Below are 27649 nucleotides of genomic sequence, written 5' to 3' on the forward strand. Positions count from 1 at the left end.
CCCTCTAGGACTGCACTCCCTAACAGAATCACGGCACAGATGCCTCTGCTTCCCTTTTTGTTCTCTGTGGAAGCCAGGTTAAGATCGTTGGTACCAAGAGTGGCGCTAAAGAGCATTATTCACCTGATGGCAATAAAAGCCCCATCACTGGTGGTCAATCCCTGTTAAAATTACTATCACCTGCTTTATCACCAGCATTCATCACCTAAGTGAGAAAGAGGCCCTACTCTGAGAAGAAATAGCTTATATACTAAGAGAAACAGCAAAGGCTAGGGTGTACTGTCAAGAACTGGGTAAGTGGCCAGGCGCAGTGGCTCCTACCTGTAATCTCAGCACTTTGGGAGGCTGAGGTGGGAAGATCACTTGAAGTCAGGAGTTCAAGACCAGCCTGGCCAACATGTTGAAACCCCCGTCTCAACTAAAAAACACAAAAATTAGCTGGGTGTAGTGGCCCGTGCCTGTAATCCCAGCTACTCGGGAAGCTGAGGCAGAAGAACAGCTTGAACCCCGGGAGGTGGAGGCTGCAGTGAGCTGAGATCATGGGCAACAGAGCGAGACTCTGTCTCAAAAAAAAAAAAAAAAAGGGCCATGTGCAGTTGTGTCCACGCACTTTGGGAGGGGGCAAGGCAGGTGGATCACCTGAAGTCAGGAGTTCGAGACCAGCCTGGCCAACATAGTGAAACCCTGTCTCTACTAAAAAAAATACAAAAATTAGCCAGGAGTGGTGGCGGGCACCTGTAATCCCAGCTACTCTGGAGGCTGAGGCAGGAGAATTGCTTGAACTCGGGAGGCAGAGGTTGCAGTGACCCAAGATCATGCCATTGCACTACAGCCTGGGCAACAAGAGCAAAACTGCATCTCAAAAAAAAAGAAAAAAAAAAAAAAACCTAAAAAAATGCAATTGGAATGTTCCTAACACAAAGAAGTGATAAATGTTTGAGGTGATGGATACCCCAGTTACTCTGATTTGGTCCTTACACATTGCATGCCTGTATCAAATCATCACATGTACCCCCATAAATATATATAACTAGTATTCACCTATAATAATTACAAATAAAGAGTTAAACAAAAATTGAGGAAAATGGTCAGAAAGCTCAGGGAGTTAGAATGTTCAGAAAACTCCAATTTTTAAAGACTGTTGGATATAGGGTCTGAGTTGGTAATGTCACTGGAGGCTCGAAGCTCTAAAATCACAGTTCCCTGATAACAGTGGGAGCACATAATGGCCAGCTGATAAATGGAGTTTCTGCCTATGCCCAATTGCTTCAGTGGGTGTGCGAATCCACCTGGTGTTTATTTCTTTGGTTACCAAATAAGTATCTGGGATGGTTATACTTAGCAGCCAGGAGAAACTTTACATAAGTTTCCTGACCCGTGAGGTAAAAGACATTATGGTTAAAAAAAAAAAAAACTCAAATCCTTAAAACTGCCCCCTCAGTGAGACCAGCCTGGCCAATATGGTAAAACCCCGTCTCTACTAAATATACAAAAATTAGCTGGGTGTGGTGGTGCATACCTGTAATCCTAGCTACTCAGGAGGCTGAGGCAGGCGATTCGCTTGAATCCGAGAGGCAGAGGTTGCAGTGAGCCTAGATCACGCCACTGCACTCCAGCCCGGGTGACAGAGTGACACTCTGTCTCAAAAAACAACTGCCCCCTCAGATAGGATAGTAAGTCTGAAGCAACACCATCATCTTGGAAAAACTGCAGAGATCAATGCCCCATAAGACCAAGGAGTTTTCCCCATCATAATCCCCATCACCACCATTTAATTCACCGTTCTGACCCCTGAAAAAAAAAAAAACAGATAAATCATGGCAGATGTCAGGGGACTACCAGGAACTTAACCTGACAGTAGTTCCAACTGCAGCTGCCTTGCTGAAATTGGTATCTATACAGGATCAGCATGGCTCCAATCAATATCTGATATTGATGCACACCAATAAGCAGCCACTGAGAGAAAGCTCACGACAAGCAGGTAGGTATTATGAGTTATCAGCTGGCCTGTCCCTTTGTTACCCCAATACTGGTTCCATTGACCCATGAACAGGACATTGTGGGAATGATGGAGGCTATGCATGAACAGAAGAGCTTTGGCTCTCACTCAAAGGCAGAATTCATCACTGCAACTGTTGAAGACCTGATCTACTAGCAACAATGATCAATGCTGAAGTTTCTAATAAGGCACCATTCCTTGAGGAGAATGTGTAGCCTCTAGTCTCTCAGTGACAGGCTAAAATCCTTTTACTCAAGAAGGAATAGCAATTAGTCCTTACTGAAATTGACACCTACCTTAGATACACTCATAGGGAACTTCCTTGTCCCCCATACCTCTGCCTACTCTATCACTCAGGGGTTACAGAATACCTTCTTCAGGCCAGGTATGGTGGCTCACATCTGTAATCCCAGCACTTCGGGATTGTGCCATATAGAACATGTTGTGTTCATATAGAATATGTTGTGCCATATAGAACAAATCCCATAAAATAAGTGCAAATGAAAACTAGTGGCTGGGCGCCGTGACTCATGCCTGTAATCCCAGAGCTTTGGGAGGCCGAGGTGGGTGGATCACCTGAGGTCGTGAGTTCGAGACCAGCCTGGTCAACATGGTAGAAACTCTGTCTCTACTAAAAATACAAAAATTAGCCGGGTGTGATGGCATGTGCCTGTAATCCCAGCTGCTTGAGAGGCAGAGGCACGAGAATCACTTGAGCCTAGGAGGCAGACGTTGCAGTGAGCTGAGATCACGCCACTGTACTCCAGCCTGGGTGACAGAGCAAGGCTCTGTCTGGGGGAAAAAAAAAAAAAGTTGTCTAATACCTTTTCATTTACTTTCATAGAATGTTTTATTCTGCTTTTCAATAATGAGCACATTAGCATTTTGGAATTGGAACTACTTCATTAAAATGCAAGCAGAGCCTCCTAATCATCTTCACTGACCACCTCTCTGGGAGGAATCAGAGCACACTGGAGAAAAGCCTAACTCTCATTTTCCTCAATGAGTCCAAAGAGAAGGACATTCAATCATACCACCTTTGGGCATTCTGAAATGCCACATTCAGTTAGCTGTTTCTGTTAGAACCGAAGGAATGATCTCCTACATCTTTTTTAAAGCTATTTACCGGCCGGGCACGGTGGCTCACCCCTGTAATCCCAGCACTTTAGGATGCCAAGGCGGGCAGATCATGACGTCAGGAGATCAAGACCATCCTGGCTAACGCGGTGAAACTCCGTCTCTACTAAAAACACAAAAAATTAGCCAGGCGTGGTGGCGGGCGCCTGTAGTCCCAGCTACTCAGGAGGCTGAGGCAGGAGAATGGCGTGAACCCGGAAGGCAGAGCTTGCAGCGAGCTGAGATTGTGCCACTGCACTCCAACCTGGGGGACAGAGTGAGACTCTGTCTCGGGAAAAAAAAAAAAAAAGCTATTTACCAATGCCAGCATACCCTCTCTTCCAGTTCCCAATAATTATCTCAATAGGGTTTTTGTGAGGTACAGAAGCAGTTAGGGTTTGCATATTTCAGTTTTCTGTGAATATAATCTTGAAGCCTTGAAATGATCTTGAAACCTAGCCCAAGCAAATCATCACCCTGAGAAATTCTGTTTTCTATCTTGATATATTTTGAGAATAAATAATTGGTATAGCATGGACAATTAATGTAGTCTCTACTCTCTCATGTTTTCACAGGGGTGGGTGTGTGAATGGGTAGTGGGGGGTGTGTGTGTGTGTATTTAATTTTTTGCTTATGGCCCTATAAATTAGATCATACAGGAAGCCATCAGAAATCAGGATGCATTCTCTGAGAAGAATGATGTAATATTTAGTGTTCATGTTGCAGACCAAGACAGTCAGCATAAAATACATGATTTTATGAGTTGAACAGTTATACAAAACAAGAAAGAAGAATTTAAATTTTCGTAGTTCTTAAAATCTTAAAAATATATATTTCAAATATTTTAAATTTGTCTACCAAATACATAATTAGTATTTGAAAGCCCTGTATGGTATACATACAATACCTAAAGATAATTTCATATACTGTTTAGGTTTATGTTTGACCTAAAATTTATATAATAACCAAAGTAAACATGTAAATATTTAAGAAAAGTTGTTGGACTTTGGAAAATTTAGATAAGGCCAGGCATGGTGGCTCACACCTGGAATTCCAGCACTTTGGGAGGCTGAGACAGGCAAATCACCTGAGGTCAGGAGTTCGAGACCAGCCTGGCCAACATGGTGAAACCCCGTCTCTACTAAAAATACATTAGTCAGGTGTGGTGACTCATGCCTATAGTCCCAGCTCCTCGGGAGGCTGAGGCACGAGAATTGCTTGAACCTGGGAGGTGGAGGTTGCAATGAGCTGAGATCGTGCCACTGCACTCCAGCCTGGGCAACAGAGTGAGATTCCATCTCAAAAAAAAAAAAAAGAAGAAGAAGAAAAATTTTAGATAAAACCTTACACATCTATGAGAGTCTGGCACAGCAATGATGGGTGACAGGTAAGTGCTATGTGTGGGCCACCTCACTCTGTAAACATTTCAGGAGAAGCTGAAAGTAATCTTTCTTTTTCTTTCAACAAATTTCCTTTGAACAAATTCAGTTACACATAAAGTAGGTTCATTCCCATTATAAATAAATAAAGTAAGCAAACAAACACCAAGCACAATCTAGAAATTTGAAGACATTACTAAGAAGTTCGTAACAATTTAAGAAAGTTTTTATAAGGATTATCCTCATCTTTATTTGAGTAGTTTCTCTCTATATTAACAAGCATGTGTGTGCCAGAAAGAGAAAGAGTAAATATCAGAGCAGCAAGCGAAATGAAAATGAGTTTGAAAGTGGAGGCTGCAGAGCGTCAGTGTGAGAGGTCTGGCAGAAATTATCGTACTCCTTCGCCACGGCACTGATGGAGAGGCTAAAGGATTGACTGTGTGCATAAGCAGAACTTTTTTTTTTTTTTTTTTTTTGAGACAGAGTCTTGCTCTGTCACCCAGGCTGTAGTACAGTGGTGTGATCTCGGCTCACTGCAACCTGTGTGTCCTGGATTCCAGCAATTCTCTCACTTCAGCCTCTCGAGTAGCTGGAATTACAAGTGCATGCCACCACACCCGGCTAATTCTTGTATTTTTAATAGAGATGGGGTTTTGCCATGTTGCCCAGGCTGGTCTCGAACTCCTGGGCTCAAGTGATCCACCCGCCTCAACCTCCCAAAGTGCTCCAATTACAGGTGTGAGCCACCATGCCTGGCAAGAACTCTTAATTTTTTATGTTTGGGACTTCGCCCCCTTTTCTGCAGCTTTCTGTGTCACTGCCCAGCACCTGCAGCACGGGGTCCTCCAGAAAAAACAATAAAGGAGAATGAAGGCTTTCAGGAATGAAGGCCTGTCCGGGGCTTGTAAACTTCACGACAGTCCCAAAAGGTAGTAATGGAATATTCAACCTTCCTGCAGAGCCTGGTCTCTCTGATAGGAATGAAGAACACTGATGAGGTAGCAATAACAGAAGGATACGCAGGAGAGCAGAGAACATCAAGACGGCCAGCCTGCTGGCTCTATGCCCACCTTTGATTTGCTTACCTTTTCCTGAAGCCTGATATTATCCCACACCTTGGTGCACACCATACACTCAAATGCATCGATGTAATTGTCCTGGTTGACGTCTTGCACTCCCCATTTCCGTTCCCTGAGAGCTGTCAGAAGTCGCTGGTTAGAGATCTCACCCTTCAGCTTCCATTCTACATAGGCCTCATACAATCCGTCATCAGAATCCAGTCGTCTGATGTAAGTTGCCAGTTCCCTGGGGTGAGAAAATTCTGATACAAGAATAGCACTTTTGTTACTTGGAAGCCAGTCTGTGATGCTGGGGGATCCGTAATATACAGGGACCACCCCCAGTTTCAGTGGCCTCCAGAACTTCTCAGTGATGTAGTCATCACAAACTGCATTCTCAAAAGCCAGGATAAACTTATACTGTGCAATGATCCTATAAAAGCCATCGGCATCCATAGAGGCTGGATTTTTCAGCTGCTGAGGGAGGTCTTTGTTGCGTAAACATTCACCATAGGAATCAACCTCGATGTAAGCCATGAGCTCGCGAACATAGCTGTCCCTGTCTGACGGTGGGTCACAGTCTGACTGTACATAGACCAGCGGAGCAAGTCTTTTTCTAAGCTTGTTTTTGGACTGCAAAGGAACTAGGTATCGGAGTGACTTCAGGACTTCAATGCTCTCCAAGTATTGGGTAGTTAGTGGCAAGTGGGAATGCCTGCTGAACGTGGCAGTGTAGTTGAACAAGGTGATCACCGGTTTATGAAAGAGCTTGTAATTGTTTTTTGGGGACTCTTCGTGAAAAAGAGCCCAGTCATGATGGGCTTTCCGAGGCAGAGGTAAGCTGTCTATGTTAAAGTCAGTACCTAGGAGAAGAAAATGAGATATTAATTAGTATTTCCAAAAGAATGTTGCTAAGTTTGGGTCTACCTGGTAAGATTAGAATACAGAGGAGTCTGAGGCTATGAATAAGAAGTATGTGGCCAGGTGCGGTGTGGCTCATGCCTGTAATTCCAGCACTTTGGGAGGCCAAGGCAGGTGGAGCCCTTGAGATCAGGAGTTCGAGATCGCCCTGGCTAACATGGTAAAAATACTAAAAATACAAAAATTAGCTGGGTGTGGTGACACATTGCCTGTAATCCCAGCTGCCTGGGAGGCTGAGGCATGAGAATCACTTGAACCTGAGAGGCAAAGATTGAGCCACTGCACTCCAGCCTGGGTGACAGGGCAAGACTCCTTCTCAAAATACATATGTGTGTGTGTGTGTGTGTGTGTGTGTGTACATGTACATATACATACACACACACACACACGAAGCATGTTACAGTATCACTGCAAAGTGCCTGGCAGTCAGTCACAAGGCTTTCACCCCAGAAACTACTCAGGTAGAGGATCACCAAAGAGGGGGACTATCATTTCTCATTTGATGAAAAAGGAAACGGGAGTCGTGTCTGGCCAGGTTCTGAAGGAGAGTTTACTCCACTGCCTCCTGTGATGGGCTTTTCTTCCTGAAAGTGTTGCCTACAAGAAAACAGGAGAAATAAAGAGATAAAGATAGTTCTTTAAAAAGAAAAGAGCAAGAGAAAAGAAGCCATAAAAGGACAGCAACCAGGTCGGCAGGTTGAGTAATCGCCAAAAAAAAAAAAAAGTGAAACCGTGCAAAAGTAGCCAGAAGAAATATAGAGGATATCTTTTTTTAATCCAAAATGATCGATTTCAGCAAAGTGCAGTTAATCAATCTTAGTCAAAATGGTAGACAAGAGGCTTTTAAAGACGAAAGAGCTGATAATAGTACTATGTTACAGACCACTGCAGGATGGACAGGAATTAACAAGCGCATCAAGAAATAAAGAAGGCCTAACAGGATTACAATTATGAGTGACCGTAGCATCCACAGGATTAACTGAAAAACCTCTGAAACATGATGATGTGCAGACAGAAGTGATGGATGTGGTAAGCGATTGTTTCCTGACTGCATGGGTAGAGATCCAATCAGGGAGAACTTACTTCAATAACTGAGAAAGAAGAACTAAGACAATAACACAATAGGTAATATACAATTTCTGAAGTATTCTTGATGTAGATAATTTTGTAGACCCTTGAGTTTTTAAAAAATAAATATAAGGAAATGGGGAAAAAAATCCATCTTCCAATACCCACCGGAAAAGAAAATACCGAATATATATTTACGCCAAAACAAAAGTTTATCCACATTTTCTGGCAGAGCTCATAAAAATTAATTATTTAATGCTAGTGTACACTCCCACAAATAGATAAACTCTTCGGTGCCAACACTACGTCAATGAGAAATCAATTAATCAAGAAAGGCTTTTAAACAAAGATCAGATAAGATTATGTCACAGGATATATACTAAGCACAGAGAAATTGCTGAAGAAAGTGCCTCTGTTTTGATAACAGACTTTTATTCTCAATCATCGGCAATGAAGTACTAACATGTAAAAATGGGTTTGTCTTTGTTTATTGGCATTTGCTATATTTGACCTTAGGCTTCAAAAAGAATATTCACCCATATACTTGCAATCTAATGGCATATAGAGTTGGATGGCTGGCAAAGGTTAATAATCATTAAGATAGAGAAACATGAGGATATGAAAGAGAATGTGAGAAGAAAGGCAACTGACTGCATTGAAGTACAACAGTTGCTGCTCAAAAAGGGTCTAAGCTGGTCGAGTGGCCAATGATAGGAACCAGAACCTATAAAATTGAGTTAGAACACAAAGTTGCCGCCTAAGGCCTAGCAGAGAATCAAGGCCATTACCTGGGAGAGAAAGTACCAGAGTCCGATCCACAGGAATCAGAAGCAGGGATTCAAGGTATGAGATGAGAGATTAAAGAGGATATGATTAAAACAAAAGTGGGTCCACAGTCAACTGGGGGGATTAGGCACAGGAGTTTTGAGTGAGTGACCCAAACACCAGTCACTGCTGCTACCTGCTAGGTGGCACATGGAAGATTCTTAACCTGGCTCAGCATGGGTGCACCTCAGCGAAGATCCCAGATGCAGAGCTGGGAAGCAGAAAGACACAAAGCCTGCCTCGGGTGCTTCAGAGAATGGACAGGGCTCAAGTCCCATCTCTGCTGGTCTACATCAAGAAAGAGGAGGAAGAGCTGAAGGCAGTTGTGTCTAGACTCTAGTGGCCACTATGTAGGTCCGCTCAGGTTGTATTGGTAATAGGAACAGGACTCCAAACCTGTCACTCATGACAACTAGGAGATGCAGGCTTACAGGCTCACTCATAGCTCTGCTGATATGAGAATCTCCATATGGGAAGGAAGGGTAGAAAATCCCTCTTTCATACAATCTATAGTGGCCAAAAATGCCTGCGGAATCTATTCACACACGTGCATGAAGAAGTAACAGGCCATTTTAAAAATGAAAATGAGAAGGTCTCCTGCATTCATCTGAATTATGTTTAGTCTGCAGAGGTGCAGCTGCCTTTAATAGTGGGAGACGCTTCTTAATAGACAGGAAAGTTAAAAGGACCTAGCGTTCCAGAAATATTTCCCATGTTTGCTATCTAAAAAAGCATTTCCTGGTAACTTCCCTGAGATACATCCACAGAAAACACAACCACACATGCGTGTGCATCTGCGCAATCATGCTAATATAGGTTTTCTGTAAGATTGTCAGATTCTTTCAAACTAAACTTCTCTGGAGAAGATTAAAAATAGGTCATTTTGGCAAGGCACAATGGCTCACACCTATGATTCCAGCACTTTGGGAGGCGGAGGCAGGCAGATTACTTGAGGTCAGGAGTTCAAGACCAGCCTGGCCAACATGGTGAAATCCCATCTCTACTAAAAATACAAAACTTAGCCAGGCATGGTGGCACATGGTGGTAGTAATCCCATCTACTCGGGAGGCTGAGGCAGAAGAATTGCATGAACTGGGGAGGCAGAGGTTACAGTGAGCCGAGATCACGCCACTGTACTTCAGCCTGGGCAACAGAGCAAGACTCTGTCTCAAAAAAAGTCATTTTGCCCTGCAAGCTTCTCTCCTAAGCCTAGAGCTTCAGAAGGTAAGTGCTGAAGAATACTGAAATTAGAACCATGACCAAGCTGGCCAGGCATGGTAGCTCACACCTGTAATCCCAGCACTTTGGGGGGCTGAGGATGATGGATCACCTGAGATCAGGAGTTCAAGACCGGCCTGGCCAACATGGTGAAACCCTGTTTCTACTAAAAATTCAAAAATTAGCTGGGTATGGTGGCACATGCCTGTAATCCCAGCTGCTCAGGAAGCTGAGGAAGGAGAATCGCTTGAACTTGGGAGGCAGAGGTTGCAGCGACCCGAGATTGCACCACTGCACACCAGCCTGGGCGACAGAGCGAGACTCTGTCTTGAAAACCAAACGAAGCAAAAAAAAGAACCATGACCAACCTAAACTACTTCACTGGGGATATCATGGCCTAGAATGTAAGTGTCAATATTGACCAATTTCTAAAAGGTATTGGATGTGGCTCAGAAAAAAACTGAGTTATTTAGCTCTCCCCAACTCCAGCGCAATGCCTACTATAACAAGAGTTGGAACTGGAGTCTATAGAGAAATGAAAATCAATTAACCTATGGTATATCCATAAAAGTGTGACTAACGTATGTGCAACTGGCTCACTAGTTTTCTAGTCATGCTCACTGCTCTTAAATTTAACAACTTCAGATTCAAACTTTCACTCCTCTGGGTTATTTTGTGTTTACTGAATTCTGACAAATGTATTCGTTCCTTTAAACAACAGCTAAATAGATCTTTAGCACTAATGTGCACTGTAAAGGGAACTGCAACTTGGAATACAAATGGAATAAAATGAATGCTGGCAAAGGGTGCCAGATTGCTGACTATGGAGACTGGATCTGAAATAGAGAAGAGCCTGAGAGCGACATACTTTACGGGACGTGTTTATGTGCCCCTCTCCTTCTGCAAGGGCATGGCCTCTTCTTTCATTACTCCCACACAAACTGGTGAAAACAGAAGGCAACATACATTATTAACCTCACTTTACTAACGAAGCGTGAATCACTCATCTATACTGAAAACCCCGGGTGGGGACAAGAATATCAGACCAGCAAATAGGAAAGGACCGGAGGGATGACGGGCCCTGCTGCAATGTTGATTCCATGGAATGAGTAACTCATTCTCAGTACTTGCAATTACACCCACAGAAATGTTAGCCAGCTTTAGCACACTAATGATGTGGAAAGCCCAGCCTGCCTTAATTTGGAAAAGACAAGTGCTCCTGCAGAATGCCATCCAAAGGTAATCTGTTTTAAAAAATAATCTCTACCATAAAACTGTTGTGTCCTTTTGGGAGACTGAGGCAGAAGGATTGCTTGAGCCCAGGAGTTCAAGGCCAACCTGGGCAACACAGTGAGTCCCTGTCCACAAGAAATGTTTTTTAAAAATTAGCTGGATGTGATGGTGCACACCTATAGTCCCAGATATTCAGGAGGCTGAGGTAGGAGGATCCGCTTGAGCCCAAAAGGTTGAGGCTGCAGTGCACCATGATTATGCCACTGTACTCCAGCCTGGGTGACAGAGCAAGATCTTGTCTTGAAAAAATACAAATAAAATACAGTAAAAATTACCATCATTTTCTGCCAAAGGTTGTGATTCTTCTTGGGACCTGGAATGAGGTAAAAAAGGGGAAAGAAAGGACTGTCCCTTACTTGCTAACTGACCCTCACCTAATCCCTCAAGCCTTCCCATCCATCCACTCAGGACCCGCGCAAGTGAACCACTCATTTCCTCTTCCTCTTTGGAGTAAGAGTGGAAGTTCACTCATATCCTGTTCCAAGTCTTGCCCCTCTTTACCCACAATGTCCAGACTGACTCCAGATCACATAAGGACCTGCCACTTAGCAACACTGCCCCAGATCTGAGTAACCCCTTAATCTTTCACATGCTGAACCAACTCTGTAAGCCAGCAGATAAAGTTGTTTTTCACATTCATATTTTTTCTGGAATGATTTCAAATATACCAATGCCAAATTCCTATAAGAAACAAAACATGATATACATGAAAGGTTTTGTTCTTAAAAATTAAAAATAAAAGCATCTCCAGCATAATGGGTCAATGTGCCAATGCTTCAAATAAACTCATCCCTAAAGCACAGAATTTAAAGCAGAGACCTCCTTTCCAGTGGAGAAAAATTTCTTCCAGATACACCAATGCCCCTGACACACCTGCCTTTGGGATTTAAAACACTAGCCCTATTGTACAATAGTCTTTTGCCCAAGATTACAGTACTGTCAGCCAAACCCGGGTTCATAAAGAGCACAGAGTCAGCTTAGTACTTTTTGCTAAGAGGAAGCTGCATGAGTCATTGGCTTCTCAGTTGCTCAGCTCCATGTCCAACCTTCTATGCTATGCTCCTTATTGTATGGGGCTGAAACCCTGCAAACTTTACTCCTCGGGTTCCTTGGACAACTGGCTTGCAATTAGGTGTTATGAGTAGGAGCACTGTAGGAAGACTGAAGGTGGGAATGATACAAACAGGAGGCAGGGAAATACTGGGTAGAAGAGGGCAGGGTCCCTGGCGAGGGTTCTACCCTCAAGCCTGAACCCTTGTCCCTAAATGAGAAATTTACATCCCCGCTTTCCCGCCCGAATGTTGCCTTTTGACCTGCCCCACCCCCTATCCTGTACCCATAAAAACCCCAAGCTCCCCTGGCAGAGAAGCAGAGCGGTGTGGCAGAAAAGGAGAGATAAGAAGGAGCATATGAATATCGAGGAGATGAGACAACTGGACATCAGAGATTATAGTCAGAGAGGAGTTTGGCCAGGGACGGTCGGAGAGGAGTTTGGCCTGGGACAGTCAGAGAGGAGTTTGGCCAGGGATGATTATCTTCCCACTCCATCCCCTTTCCAGCTCCCCATCCCACTAAGAGCCACTTCCACCACTCAATAAAACCTCCACATTTACCATCCTTCAAGTCCGTGTGACCTCATTCTTCTTGGGCACTGGACAAGGAACTAGGCTTAGGTGCAAGAGGCTGTCACACTGACTCTCCACTGAGCTGTTTAACACTTAGCCATCCATGGATGGCAAGTGCTAAAAGAGCACTGATTGTAACACATGCCCTCTGGGGCTCCAGAGGTCGCAGGCAATCCCTAGACACTGCTGTGGGCTGGTACACGGTTTGTTCCTGCTGGTGCCCAAAAGCACTTGCCCCAGCTCCTGCACCCGCTCACCTGCGTGCTCTCCTTCCTGCAAGGGGTTTGAGCATGGTGGCCAAGTAAACAAGCCACCCCTGTTGCAAGGCCCGCAAGGGGGTCGTGGGAACTATCCTGTCTCAGAAGGAAGACAGAAGGAACCTCTTCCAATGCTCATGTAGCAGAGCAAGCATTAGCACTCCTGACTGTGATAAGATCAGCTGTAGCATCAAGGAGTAGTAGCAGTGGTTACATGAGCTAAGCAGAGAGTGGTGATAATGATAGTAGCAGTGACAATAACCTGGGAGTGCTGGCTAGAGAATTCTTGCCCGGTTAACTCACCCCCAACAGTAGAGTCTCAGAGACCCACTGGCCCACACTCTGGGCAATGCTACTTCTCCTGTGCCTCTCCAGTCCAAGCGTAGCAGGGATTTCCTGCAGTTATTCATTCTGTATAACCTTCCCTTCCTGTCTTTTGCTCCACCAGCCCTTCAGCCCCTTTGTAACCAATTCTTGTAATACATTTCCACTGTTTAAAATACCTAGAATAATTTGTTTTCCTATCAGAATATGACTAATACAGAGGTCCATTTCAAAAGCTTGGAACTTCCATCTGATCACAACTGATTATTCCAAGTTCTGCTGCAAGTTTTCTCTTGCTGTCTTGCTCCTAGATTTTTCTAAAAATACCATGTTTCTTGGTGCTATCCCCTTGTTACCACCATCCTAGGCTTCTATTTTCCCTTCTCTTCATCCATCTGGTGATAATGTAAAAGAAAAATGCAAGCCTTGTATTTAAGAAGGAAAAATATAAAATCAGCAGATGAGATTCCTTTTAAGAAAGAAACCATCAAAATACTTGAAACCAAAAACACATTCCCCATTCAGGTACTGTGCTATAAATTCCTTCTCTGGGCTAAGAATCAAAATATACAGAATACTGAGACCCAGGTAACTACAAAGAATAATTAGGTTGGGGTGAAGGCCTCCAGTAACACTGTTTGACTACATTCTAATTGTATCACAAATGACAAATCCTCTTCACTGTGTTCTTGACACTTAATTAAACAGAGATAAAGACTTTCTTTTTGCTAAAAGATTTTACTACAGAGCCTTTTACCCATCTGAAGGAAAAACTATGGCCAAAAGACGTTAAAGCTCATGAAATAATTGGCAAAATATGACTATTGTATGAATAGCAATAGTTCATAAATTACAACCATTGTTAATCACCTCAGCTGTAACTAAACTTGCAGTGACCTGAGTTTTTTCTCATTTCCTGCTTTGGGTTAAATTGTTTGTTTCACAAAACTCAGACAACTTCTAGTGTTTGAGATAACTATGAGTAGTACTACTTCCCTATTAGAAGTCCCTAGAATAAGCTTAAAGTAAAGTAAAGCATTCTGACGACGTCAATATCCAAGCACAAAACAAAATTCAGTTTCTTTCAATAATAAGAAAAAGTGAGAATTAGGTGTTTGGAAGAGAAGAGGTTTTGGGAAGAGAACTGTCCAGAGTGTAGGTCCGTGGGTCTCTGAGGTTCCACTGATGGGAGTGAGCTAACCGGGCAAGAACTCCCTAGCCAGCACTCCCAGGTTATTGTCACTGCCACTATCGCTGTCACCACTGTCTGCCCAGCTCATGTCACCACTGCCGCTACTCCTTGATGCTACAGCTGATCTTATCACTGAAAAGAGAAGAGGAATAACAGTTTAAGGCACCACCCTTTTTCACTCAGGGAAACAGGGGCTGAGATGGCCTTAAGGGGCTGGCAAAGCCAGTTCGGAGTCCCAGAATGTTCTGCAGAACTCTGACATGAAACTTGCATGATGAGGCTACATAACTCTGTAGAGGGTTTATTGCTACCTCTTAATTCTTAATTATTAAAGGCCACATACAGATGTATCACACTCTGGTTTGTTGGTTAGTTACTAAAACTGGATTGACTGATTGATTGATTGATTGATTGATTGATTGGGACAGCATCCTCACTATGTTCCCCAGGCTGCTCTCAACCTCCTGAGCTCAAGTGATGCCTCCCACCTCGACCTCCTAAAGTGCTTTCTATTGCAGTCAACATATCTGGAGACAGAAGACATTACTAACTCAGAGAAGCATAGACATTTCTAAAAAGTAAGGTTTTACTGAGTCCTATTATTTGAAAAGTATTGAGCTGAGAATTCTGGGACTTCAAAGATGAACAAAATAAGCCCCAAGGGATATTATGATTATGAATGTAAATGTTAAACCATTAGCCGATATTCAATCTAGACTAACAAAAATGCAAATGGCCATGGTGGGAGAAAGGAGTAATTATTTCTGACTGGTCAAAGAGTTTGGGGTTGAATTACTGATAAGTACATAGAAAACCCAGCAATTAAGAAAATGAAGACCCAATTACCCAATTATTAACTCAGGGCAGACAAGAAAAGTAATCCGTGTGCTCTCTGGTTCACCTATGAATATTATTTGCATAGTCATAATAATGTAAAGAGGGAATATTGATCCATCAAACATGATACTACAACTATAAGTGGACGGGGGATATAGGAAGGATGAGTGTGTATGTGTTGAACACGAGAGGGTAAAAGAGTGATTCCTCATCTTCCAAGACAGGGAGTCAATGATAATGCTTAATAGCGAAAAATCATGAAATATTAACATCATCATGTTATTAAGAGATCTGATGATAACAACCAAGAGTCAGAAAAAACTATTGAAAGTAGTAGTTCTTTTTTTTTTTTGAGAGGGGGAGTCTCACTCTATCACCCAGGCTGGAATGTAGCAGCACAATCTCGGCTCACTGCAACTTCCCCTACTGGGTTCAAGAACTCCTTTCACCTCAGCCTCCCCAGTAGCTGGGACTACAGGCACGCACCACCATGCCTGGTTAATTTTTGTATTTTTTGTAGAGACGGGGTTTCACCTTGTTCGTCAGGCTGGTCTTGAACTCCTGACATCAGGTGATCTGCCCATCTCAGCCTCCCAAAATGCTGGGATTACAGGCCTGAGTCACTGCACCCAGCCTAAAAGCAGTAATCTGAGAAGATACCTATTCGCTATTGAAATGTGGAGCATATATAGCTGTGATAAAAATGAAAGTGAAGTGAACAAAAGATTATATGGGAAAAGTAAGTCTTCTTCCCCACACCCCAGCCATCTAGGTCCCTTCCCTTTGTTAAAGTTCCTTTTGTTAAGTTCATTAAAAAAGAAAAAAAGGTGGTGGTGGGGGTGGGGGGACCAGGTGTGGTGGATCATGCCTGTAATCCCAGCACATTGGGAGGCCGAGGCAGGCAGATCACCTGAGGCCAGGAGTTCAAGACCAGCCTGGCCAAGATGGTGAAACCCTGTCTCTACTAAAAATAGAAAAACTTCACTGGGAGTGGTGGTGCACGCCTGTAATCCCAGCTACTCGGGAAGCTGAGGCATGAGAATCACTTGAACCCAGGAGGCAGAGGTTGCAGTGAGGCAAGATCGTTCCACTGCACTCCAGCCTGGGTGACAAAGTGAAACTCTGTCTTAAATAAAAATAAAATAAAATATAAAATAAATGCAGGAGTAGATAGATGGATGAAGGAAGGAATGTGGGATAAAGGAAGAAAGGAAGGGAGGGAGGGAAAGTATATCCAATTAAACTATGATATAATGCTTTCTTATACCTAGAATTTGTATTTATAGTTAGTGAAAGAGCTCTTTTAAACTTACTTAAATATACATTTTTATTATTTATCACTCTTGTGAATACTTAGAAAAAATATAAGTCAAATTGGTTTAAGTATCAAAACTTCTTCAGAGTCTAACTCTTTTGAATCACTTTTTGATCTCTGATGTCTGTGTATTTCTATACAATATTTTGCTCGGTAACATCAAGACCGTAAGCAATACAGCATTGCTTAAAAGAACGCTCTACTATCATCTCTGAGATTTGCCTCCAAGCTACTGACACCCATCTCCAAGTTTTAATGTTGATGCTTTCTTAACATTACTAAAAGTTGTCAAAGAAAGTTTTCAGACACCAACTAGACTCATACTCTTTTTGTTCTGTGGTTTTGTTTTTGGTTTTTTTTTTTTTGAGATGGAGTCTCGCTTTGTCGCCCAAGCTGGAGTACAGTATCGCGATCTCGGCTCACTGCAACCTCTGCTTCCTGGGTTCAAGTGATTCTCCCGCCTCAGCCACCCAAGTATCTGGGATTACAGGTGCCCACCACCACGCCTGGCTAATTTTTGTATTTTTAGTAGAGACAGGATTTCACTTTGTTGGCCAGGCTGGTCTCAAACTCCTGACCTCAAGTGATCTGCCCACCTCAGCCTCCCAAAGTGCTGGGATTACAGGCATGAGCCACTGCGCCTGGCCTAGACTCATATTCTTTTGTCAAATGGTCATTAAATGGTATGTTCATGGAAGCATCAAAGGGCTGTAGTTGCCCCATCATTCCAGGTGGAAAAGCAACCCAGTTCATGTCCATGCAGGCATTCATACTATATCACTGCTGCTGCCCAGCTGACAAAGACAGGCAGGGGGCTATCAGTTGCAAAATACATGTTGATTTCAGAGATATTCAAATGTAAAAAGAAAATAAATATTTTTATAATTAAGGAAAATCTTTTCACATACATGAAAACATATACACTATTAGAAACCTGGTATTATCCATGTAACTACCATGGAAATACTTCATTATTGGTACACATAAAGCTACCCTATTTTCAAGAATGATCACATGGTATTATTCCATTGTGTATATGCAGTCAGTCCAATATTCTCCCAATTATTCCACTTTGTGGTGCAAAATGCAAATTATGAAAAGTGGGTTGAGGCCGGGCGTGGTGGCTCACCTGTAATCCCCGCTCTTTGGGAGGCTGAGGTGGGTGAATCACTTGAGGTCAGGAGTTCGAGACCAGCCTGGCCAACATGGCAAAAACCCTGTCTCTACTAAAAATACAAAAATAAGCTGGATGTGGTGACACACCTCTGTAGTCCCAGCTACTAAGAGGCTGAGACACAAGAATCGCTTGAACCCAAGAGGCAGAGGTTCAGTGAGCCGAGATCATACCACCGCACTCCAGCCTGGGCGACAGAGCGAGATCCTGTCTCCAAAAAAAAAGAAAAAAGAAAAGAAAAGTGGGTTAAGAAGCAGCTATTTTTCTAAGTTAGGTGCATTATATCCTAAGACAGTCAATAATTGCTGATATCTTCAAAAGCAGCTAGAATTTCAGTGCACATTGTCCAGGTGTCTGCCCCAGACCCTTAGCTGGAGGGACATTTTACAGAAGTCAACACTGAACACAGCAATCAATCTCCAAATTAATTAAATCAGAGGTTTATCCTCTGAAACTAACGATCAAGATACCAACCAAGTGTTTTTTTTGAAAGCAAGTCTATCTACCAGGTAGATATGGAAACTGCCAAATCATTTTACACCACTTAGCCTTTGGGATACATTTGACATCAGTTAGAAGCTATGACCTGGAAAAATAAACTCTTTATTCTCAAAACCTGCAGTGTTCCACTCCATTTAATCATCTTAGAGTCTCTCTCTACCCAAGAGGGAAACAGCACAGAATAAAGCACTGTCCTCCAAAGTTAACCATATCTAGGATACTCCTACCTTGATTTTCTGATATACAGGTCTCATCACTGAAACAGCAAAAAACTTTGTCTGGGATTTTTGGTCCACATTAAGAATCCCTAGTAATACAATGTATACATTGTATTTTATATGCCCAGGTCTAACACTGTAAACAAGTAAGATGCAATTCTCCTATGGTAGTCAAAAAAGAATGAGACAGTAAAAGCATAAAGCAAAGGACATAAATATTTTCCAATAATTTTTTTTTATTTAAATTGTTGGCCAGACGCAGTGACTCATGCCTATAATCCTAGCATTTTGGGAGGTTAAGGCAAGAAGGTCACTTAAGCCCAGGACTTTGAGACCAGCCTGGGTAACACAGGGAGACCTGTCTCTATAAATATATTTTTTTTAAATCAGCCAGGTGCAGTGGTGTGTATCTATTGTTGCAGCTACTCAGGAGGCTGTGGTAGAAGAATCACTTAAGCCCAGGAGGCAGAGGTTACAGTGAGCCGGTATCGCACCACTGCACTCCAGGCCGGGTGACAGAGTGAAACCCTGTCTCAAAAAAAAAAAATTGTTTTCATCAAATTTCCACTAATAATATCTACTCAATAATGAGAAATTCTATTGAGCTTAAATACATAAAAGAAGGAAAGGGGGTAGAAAGAAAGAGGAAAAAAGAGGAGAAGAATCATCACCCATATTCCCAAAGAAAAGAAAGGCTCAACATCAGGGTTTTTTCCCATATGTCTGCATGTTTGTATGGCGTGTGTGTGTGTGTGTGTGTGCGCGCGTGTGTATGAGAGACAGTGTGTGGACTGTGTGTGTATAGGACTGAGTAAGAAAACAGTGATTTCAGCTGGGCGCAGTGGCTCACGCCTGTAATTCCAGCACTTTGGGAGGCCGAGGCAGGCAGATCATGAGGTCAGGAGATAGAGACCGTCCTGGCTAACACAGTGAAACCCCGTGTCTACTAAAAATACAAAAAATTAGCCAGGCGTGGTGGCAGGCGCCTGTAGTCCCAGCTACTTGGGAGGCTGAGGCAGGAGAATGGCATGAACCTGGGAGGCAGAGCTTGCAGTGAGCCGAGATCATGCCACTGCACTCCAGCCTGGGCAACAGAGTGAGACTCTGTCTCAAAAGAAAAAAGAAAAGAAAAGAAAATACTGATTTCAGCTCACTACTGATCAGTAGTGAAGTCACTCATTACTGATTAGTAATGAAGTCACTACTGATATGTCTTGAGAAAAAGAAGTTATTGGCTGGTTGTAATGGCTCACACCTGTAATCCCAGTACTTTGGGAGGCTGAGGCAGGAGAATCATTTGAGGCCAGAAGTTCAAGACCAGCCTGGGCAACAGAGTGAGACCCTGTCTCTACAAAAAAAAAATTTGAAGTTAGCCAGGTGTGGCAGTGCATGCCTGTAGTCCCAGCTACTAGGGAGAGAGTGTGAGGTGGGATGATGGCCTGAGCCCAAGAGTTCAAGGCTGCAGTGAGCTATGACTATATCACTGCACTCCAGCCTGCATGGGAGAGTGAAAGCCTGTCTTTAAAAAAAATTTTTTAATAAAAAATAAGTTTATAGTGGGTTAATTTTGTATTATTTATATCTAAAGTAAGATGAAATCCGTCCAAAACACCCTATCCTGTAAAGACTGTTGTTCAAAGAAGGAACGGAATGGACCCAAAATAAGAGGTGAAAATCCCCACATACACTCTAGTCATGCCAAGGGCAGCCTGACAGGCAAGGCTTCTTGCTGCATGTCTCAACCTATCTCCGTCCTGCAAAGCTGCAGTAGGACACATCTGCAGCTCAGCATAGCAGACAGGCACAGGAGCACAACATGGGTAAGAAAATGAAGCTTCTCAGGCCAGGCGCGGTGGCTTATGCCTGTAATCCCAGCACTTTGGGAGGCCGAGGCATGCAGATCACCCGAGGTCAGGAGTTCGAGAACAGCCTGGCCAACATGGCGAAACCCCGTCTTGACTAAAAATATAAAAATTACCCGGGCGTGGTGATGCACGCCTGTAATCCCAGTTACTTGGGAGGCTGAGGCACAAGAATTACTTAAACCTGGGAGGCAGAGGCTGCAGTGAGCCAAGATCACACCACTGCACTCCAGCCTGGGTGACAGAGTAAGACTCTGTGTCAAAAAAAAAAAAGGGAGGAAGGAAGGAAGGAAGGAAGGAAGGAAGGAAGGAAGGAAGGAAGGAAGGAAGGAAGGAAGGAAGGAAGGAAGGAAGGAAGGAAGGAAAGAAGGAGAAAGAAAATTAGGGTTCTCAGAGAGGGGTCTCATTATACAAAGTTTGGGAGTGTGGGATATGTTTGGATAGGTGAGTTCACAAAGCTTTCAGCTGCTACAGCCTTCATACCACAGCTTTCCCACCAAGTGGAGAAATGGCAGAGTAAAAGGACGTCTTCAGTGACAAGTTGAACTGCTGAGCAAAACAGGTCTGCCTGCCCCAGACTTCTGACTAATTTAATAAATAAATGCCTTTATTGCTAAGCCACTTTGGGTCAAGTTCTTGATGGATGCAGCCTAATGCATTTAAATGACAATGGCAGGTCTCATTATGTTTGGGAAGTCTGCATACTGGTGTTAAGAAAAAAGAAAAGAAAAGAAAAGAAAACTATTCCATTACATAACATCAAATATGAGAAATTACCTAATGGGTACAATGTATGTTATTAAGGCTATGGAAAACCTAAAGCCCTGACTTGTATGTAACAAAATTACACTTGCACCCCATAAATTTATACAAATAAAATTTAAAGTATCATCACAACAACAAAAAAGAAGGAGCAGAGTTGTAGATGAGACCGTTCCTGCTCTTTTTTCTATACATGATAATTTGCTACTGCCAATAGGACTCTGGAAAGTGAATACTTTTGCAGGAAGAACTTTCCAAATTGCTCAAGTCTTCATGTTGCTCCCTATCCAGTGATCTCATGGCTTTTTGTATGGATCGGAACTATAGTGTTTATCATACTCAACTGCAATTATGTGTGCACCTGTCTAGCTTCCCACCAGACCAGGAGCCCTACTAGCATCCATGTCTTGTTCATCTTGGCCCATAAAACTTAACACAGTACCTGCAATTTAGTAGGTACTCAAAGATATTCAGAGAATAAATAAATGTATTTTTAGGTCTCACTTTGTAAAAGTCAGGCCTTAGCTCATTTGGGCATTATAAGGTAGAGAATAAATCAGAAGTAAAAGTAGAAATTGTACGTTGACAGCAAGCATTGGTCAGGAGGATAGAGCACAAATGTGGAACCATAAGGAATTTTCTTAAATCTTAAAATTAAGTCAAAGCATTGAAATACGGGACAGCCTCCATACAAGTGCCATCTGAAAGTTGTATCAGTCCCATCACAAGCAAACAGGAATTTCAGTTCACATTACTAGGTGTTAGATTTTACGACTTGCATCTCCACCTAATGAGGACAACAGATTTCTAAGAACATAAAAGGTTATATTAAGCAGAAATGAGTGAGGCCAGTCACAGTGACTCACACCTGTAATCCCAACACTTTGGGAGGCCAAGGTAGTCGGATCACCTGAGGTCAGGAGTTCAAGACCATCCTGGCCAACATAACAAAACCCTGTCTCTACTAAAAATACAAAAATTAGCCAAGCATGGTGGCACATGCCTGTAATCCCAGCTACTCGGGAGGGTGACACAGGAGAATTGCGTGAACCTGGGAGGCGGAGGTTGCAGTGAGCCAAGATTACACCATTGCACTCCAACCTGGGCAAGAGAGCAAGACTCCGTCTCAAAAAAAAAAAAAAATAGAGAAAGGGGTGAAGGAAATTGATGAGAAAACAACTACATTGTCTTACGAACTTTTTCCTGCCTCATTTACTCTGACAAGTATGGCAGTTTTAATTACTTATGATGGTAGTCTAGTAAGTGGCACTACCACCTCATTAAAAAACAATGAAGTCTTAGCAACACTTAGGCATTCAGTTATTCTTTACGAAAAAAAAAATTAGTCAATGATTTGAGAAAGAATTAGTGAGTTGTAAGAATGGAAATGAAATATTAAGGAAATACTAAAGAACTCAACTTCTAACCTGACTTTTGGTATGAAAGATCTTTTAGGTGGAGGTAATTTCTTGATTATTCTAAGCTGATCACATTTTCATTAGTGTTTATTATATAGAAACATCTTATCAGTCAGTTATGGGGAAACACTAAGATTCATTCTAATTCAGAGCTCATGTGAAGTCTATGAAACTAAAACTGGCAAATAAATCAATAAGCCAAGTGTCCTAAGTTTTTCTGAGAAGTTTTTTACCAATCAAATGTATAAGTAAACAATAAATAAAATTTTGTTTAAAGCAGAGCAAACTCCCAGTTTGTGGTTTTGGGCCTACAAAATTTAATTATGTGTGTTTACTTTGTTTCCACTTTTTCCCATCAAAAAAATTCAAACTTGGAGGAAAAACTGGTATAGCCTTTTCAGAGACCAATTTAGTAGTATGTAACAAAATTTTAATTTAATTTATCCATTGACACAGCAAGTCAAATTTCTAGATACTAGAGAAATAATAGCACATATAAGCAGAGACAGATAAATATGTTCATAGTAACATAACAAAAAACAAAAGTAGCCTTAAAAAACCACTGACAGGGGAATGGTTAAGTAATTTTAGTTATAGCCATACTTCAGAATCAACATAGCTTTAAAAATAATGAAGTCAACGGATATATTCTAACATGAAAAAAGTCTTTAAAATCTACTTAACTGGAAAAAGCAATATGTATCTATGGTATGATTCAATTGAAAAAAATAGACAAAATTACAGGCTGAATTCAGTTGTACATAAAAATTCTGGAAGGATAGCTCTTAATCTGACTGGGATAGGGCTTGACATGGTAATCACTGATTTTCATTTTTACCTGGTATATTTCATTTTTATTTTTTGAAACAGGGTCTCACTTCAGCCTCAGCTGGAGTGATCACGGCTCACTGAAGCCTTGACCTCCCAGGCTCAAGCAATCCTCCTGCCTCAGCCTCCAGAGTAGTTGGGACCACAGGTGCACTATCATGCCTGGTTAATTTTTAAATTTTTTTAGAGACGGGGGTCTCACCATGTTGCCCAGGCTGGTTTTGAACTCCTGGGCTCAAACGATCCTCCTGCCTCAGCCTCCAAAGTACATGGGACTGCAGGTATGCACCACCACCTGGCCCCTGGTAGACTTCTTTATTGTTTAAATTTTGACATAATGATACATTCATTCATTCTTTGTGTAATTTTTAAAAATCAAAAAATTAACGAGAAGAACAAAGGCATTTCTTTGAAGTCAAGCATAAAAAGTCCTCACAAACCTTGTATAATATGTAAAAGTTCACAAACTTCAAAACCATCACATCATCCCTCATGATACTTAGGAAATACTGCCCTTGGAATCCTACCTGCTTATAAGAGAATGATATTTCAAAATTTATATGGAAAATTATGTGGCACAGTAAAATGCCAGAGATTTCATCTATCCCAAAAGGAAAGCTGGTAGGTATATTTATTTGAACATCAACAAGAGAACATGTTCAGCTAACATCCAGCTAATGAATTATTTCAGCTATAAATGAGAGATTAGCACACATCTTCTGAGAGGCCCTGATAGAACAATGCCTTCTAATTCAGCTGAAAAACTGGCTGGATCTGGAAAATTAAACTGACTTCAAAATAATCAAGCTGGAGTCCATCAAATCAAGCAGCTCGAAATCATAATAATTATTAATTTATTAATCTTAGTGCTTTCAAATACTTCATAATCTTGATTACATTGAAAAGCATTAAATGCTGGCAATGTTAAAGCTCTTAAAATAGTATTTTGGAAGGTAAAAAAGTAATAAAACATAATATGTCCTTAATAAAATAGAAAACCAAATTATAAAGAATGTTTAAAAAAAAAATTTTAACTCAGTTGAAATCAGGTAAGTAATGCCAGCCCTCAGCAAACCCTCCAGCTGGATTTAGTTTCCACAGGGATTCTCCCAAAGTTGGGTCCTTTGTGGCTGAGAGCCTTAAGTTAAAGAAACATAAGGCAGGCACGGTGGCTCACGCCTGTAATCCCAGCACTTTGGGAGGCCAAGGCAGGTGGATCACCTGAGGTCAGAAGTTTGAGACCAGCCTGGGCAACATGGTGAAACCCTGTCTCTAATAAAAATACAAAAATTAGCCAAGCATGGTGGCACACACCTATAGTCACAGCTACTCGGGATCAGCCTGAACCTAGGAGGTGGAGGTTGCAGGGAGCTGAGATGGCATCACTGCACTCCATCCTGGGCAACAGAGCAAGACTCCATCTCAAAACAAGAAAAGAAAAGAAACATAAAATCCGGCAGGGAACAATGGCTCACACCTCTAATTCCAGTACTTTGGGAGGCCGAGGTGGAAGGATCACTTGAGTCCAGGAGTTTGAGACCACCCTGGGCAATATAGTGAGACTGTCCCTACAAAAAAAAAAAAATGTAAAAATTATTTGGGCGTGGTGGTGCATGCCTGTAGTCCCAGCTACTTGAAGGCTGAAGCAGGGGGATCACTTGAGCACAGGAATTCAAGGTTGCAGTGAGCTATGATCATACCACTGCACTCCAGCAAGACTTTGCCTCTTAAAAAAAAAAAAAAAAAAAAAAAAAAATTCCTACCCTGGTGTCTAAGGTTCTTTATGGTACTTCCTAGAGGAGGACAGGTAACCCACCTGTCTCAATTTGCCTGAGACCTGTCCAGTTTTACTGAAAAATCTCGTATCGGGGAACTCCCTGAATGCTAGGCAACTCAGGACAGTCAGTCACTTCCTGGACACATTCCTATCAAAGAAGAAAAATGTTCAGGATCTTCAATTACCTCAGCATGGGCAAAAGAAGCATGCAATGATGCTGATGCTCAGCCTGGTCTTATTCCATGTCATATAAGTGTACAACAAAGGCTGGAATTCTCTTGATTTTAGTCTCCTGATTGGAAAACAGAGGAACCTCAGAAACATGCTGTGCAAAAGATGCCAGACAAAAATGAGTACGTAGGGTGCAATTCAATTTATATGACATCTCTAAACTGGCAAAACTAACCTGCAGTGATAGAAATCAGGTCAGTGTTTTTTGTGGGAGGAGAGTTGGGGATAAACTTACAAAGGGGACACAGGGAACTATCTGGAGTGAGGGAAATGTTCTATATCTTAATTGGGATGGTGATTACATGATTCACTTGTCAGAACTCACCAACTGCACACTTAAAATGTGTGCATTTTAAGTAAACTTAACCTTTAAAGTGTTGGTTTTAAAAAGAGATGTGAGATCCTCCATCACAAAAAAAGATTTAGGACAGATTAAGCAGTATCTTTTAGGGATGTCATTGGTGGGATTTCTGAGTTAGATATAGGCTGGAGGCATATCAAAGATCTCTGGTCATTTTCTTCTTTTCTTTTTTCTTTTTTTTTTTTTTTTTTTTTTTGAGACAGAGTTTTGCTTTTGTTGCCCAGGCTGGTGTGTAGTGGCACAATCTCGGCTCACTACCACCTCCAACTCCTGGGTTCAAGCAATTCTCCTGCCTCAGCCTCCCAAGTAGCTAGGATTACAGGCATGCACCACCATGCCTGTCTAGTTTTTATATTTTTAGTAGAGACAGGGTTTCGCCATGTTGGCCAGGCAGGTCTCGAACCCTTGACCTCAGGTGATCCACCCGCCTTGGCCTCCCAAAGTGCTAGGATTACAAGTGTGAGCCACTGCTCCCGGCCTGATCTGTGGTCATTTTCAACTCTCATTTATAGGATTCTAAAAGGGCACCACATTACTCCACTCCTTTATCTAAAATAAATTTAAAATTCATCGGAATTTGTGCAGTCATCCATCACTGGACAATGTACAGATTCCTTCTCTGGAAATATCTAAAGAAAAGTACAGCTTATGTTCCCCCATTTTGTGTTGTTCTGTTGCTTCTTTACAAACTCATCTGGCTGGGTGCGGCGGCTCACGCCTGTAATCCCAGTACTTTGGGAGGCCAAGGCAGGCAGATCACAAGGTCAGGAGATCGAGACCATCCTGACTAACACAGACAAACCCCATCTCTACTAAAAAATACAAAAAATTAGCCAGGCGTGGTGGCGGGCACCTGTAATCCCAGCTACTCAGGAGGCTGAGGCAGGAGAATGGCATGAACCCGTGAGGTGGAGCTTGCAGTGAGCAGAGATCACACCACCGCACTCCAGCCTAGGCGACAGAGTGAGACTCTGTCTCGAAAAACTATGAACTCATCAAAGACTGGAAGACAAGACGCACAGTAGAAAAGGAGGTGGCACAGATGTCAGTGCCTTTGAATAATGCAATGGAGCAGCCCAACATCAATAGCTTCTAGCACAGAGATAATCCCAGCTGTGGGAACTTAATCTAACAAAGACGTGCGAAGTGGCTTTGGGTTAGGAGGTGGACTCCATTCTGATCTGGAGACCGTATTTACTTATTTCAAGGAAGTGTCTGAGAGTTGACTAGATCCTAGGGAATAGGCTTCCAGGATAGAAAGATGCAAGTACCAGGGAGGGGACCAGAGGGCCCAAAGAGATGCCCTTCGATGCATCCAGTGACCCTTCCAAGGGACGCAGTCCTTGCATCTTTGATTGTTAGAGTGTTAACTTGCCCTGATCCAAGGAAATGATCCCTTTTCAGTTCCCCACCTCTTCTGTGATTCTAATGCTGCCCAGTGGATTGGTATGCACTGCAAATAGCTGGCATCTGGGCCGGTGTCGCCGGGCAGCCCCGAGATAGGAGTGTAGCACCCACAGGGGAGGAGGAGCTGCCTACTGGGGGTGACTGTGAGAGAGGAAAGCACCTCAACCCTTAAACAGCCCATAGAGACGTTTGCATTGAACACTTCTCAAGTGAAAAGCCAGAAGTCTCCCACTAGATACACATTTGGCAAGGGATGAGACTCATGGGCCTTTGGGGGGGTGTGTGTGTGTATGTCACCACATGCCAAATGTCTGCTGGTTCCTATTAGCCAGTAACACAGCCCTTTGCATTGCACCGATAGAGCCAAACATCTTCCCAGAATTATTTCCCGGTTGGGAAATGGAAAGTTATTGGGTGGACTCTTCCATCTGATGGTATGTAATGAAGTCAAGTACAGAGCTGAGTTCCTGGCCCAGTAAAACAGCAGAGCCAATTCTCTCCTCTGCAACCCGAAAGCAGAGCTGGCACGCGGGGGCCCCGACGCAGTGCCGTCTGCCCAGGCCAGACCCTCCAGGCAGGTTGCCTGTTCCTGATCACCACCCCTAACAGCCACTCACTCGGGTTTCCTACCATACCATCAAGTCCCCTCTGTCTAATAATGAGCTGGAGAAAGCCACTGGGTG

General features: G+C 42.7%; 1 protein-coding gene across 4 annotated transcripts in view; it reads right to left on the reverse strand.

The window, feature by feature from the left end:
* FUT10 (fucosyltransferase 10) overlaps positions 1-27649 on the reverse strand; it is a 115051-nt gene that overhangs the window by 18336 nt on the left and 69066 nt on the right. For 3 of the 4 annotated variants that reach the window (XM_025395317.1, XM_025395318.1, XM_025395320.1), the window contains exon 4: positions 5580-6415. In XM_025395317.1, the coding sequence (XP_025251102.1) occupies positions 5580-6415 (836 nt within the window). Of the gene's footprint in view, positions 1-4955; positions 6416-27649 lie in introns of those variants that run through there. The other variant, XM_025395321.1, reaches the window with a different exon arrangement.

Source organism: Theropithecus gelada, chromosome 8 (genome assembly GCF_003255815.1).
Source record: "Theropithecus gelada isolate Dixy chromosome 8, Tgel_1.0, whole genome shotgun sequence".
Classification (NCBI taxonomy): domain Eukaryota; kingdom Metazoa; phylum Chordata; class Mammalia; order Primates; family Cercopithecidae; genus Theropithecus; species Theropithecus gelada.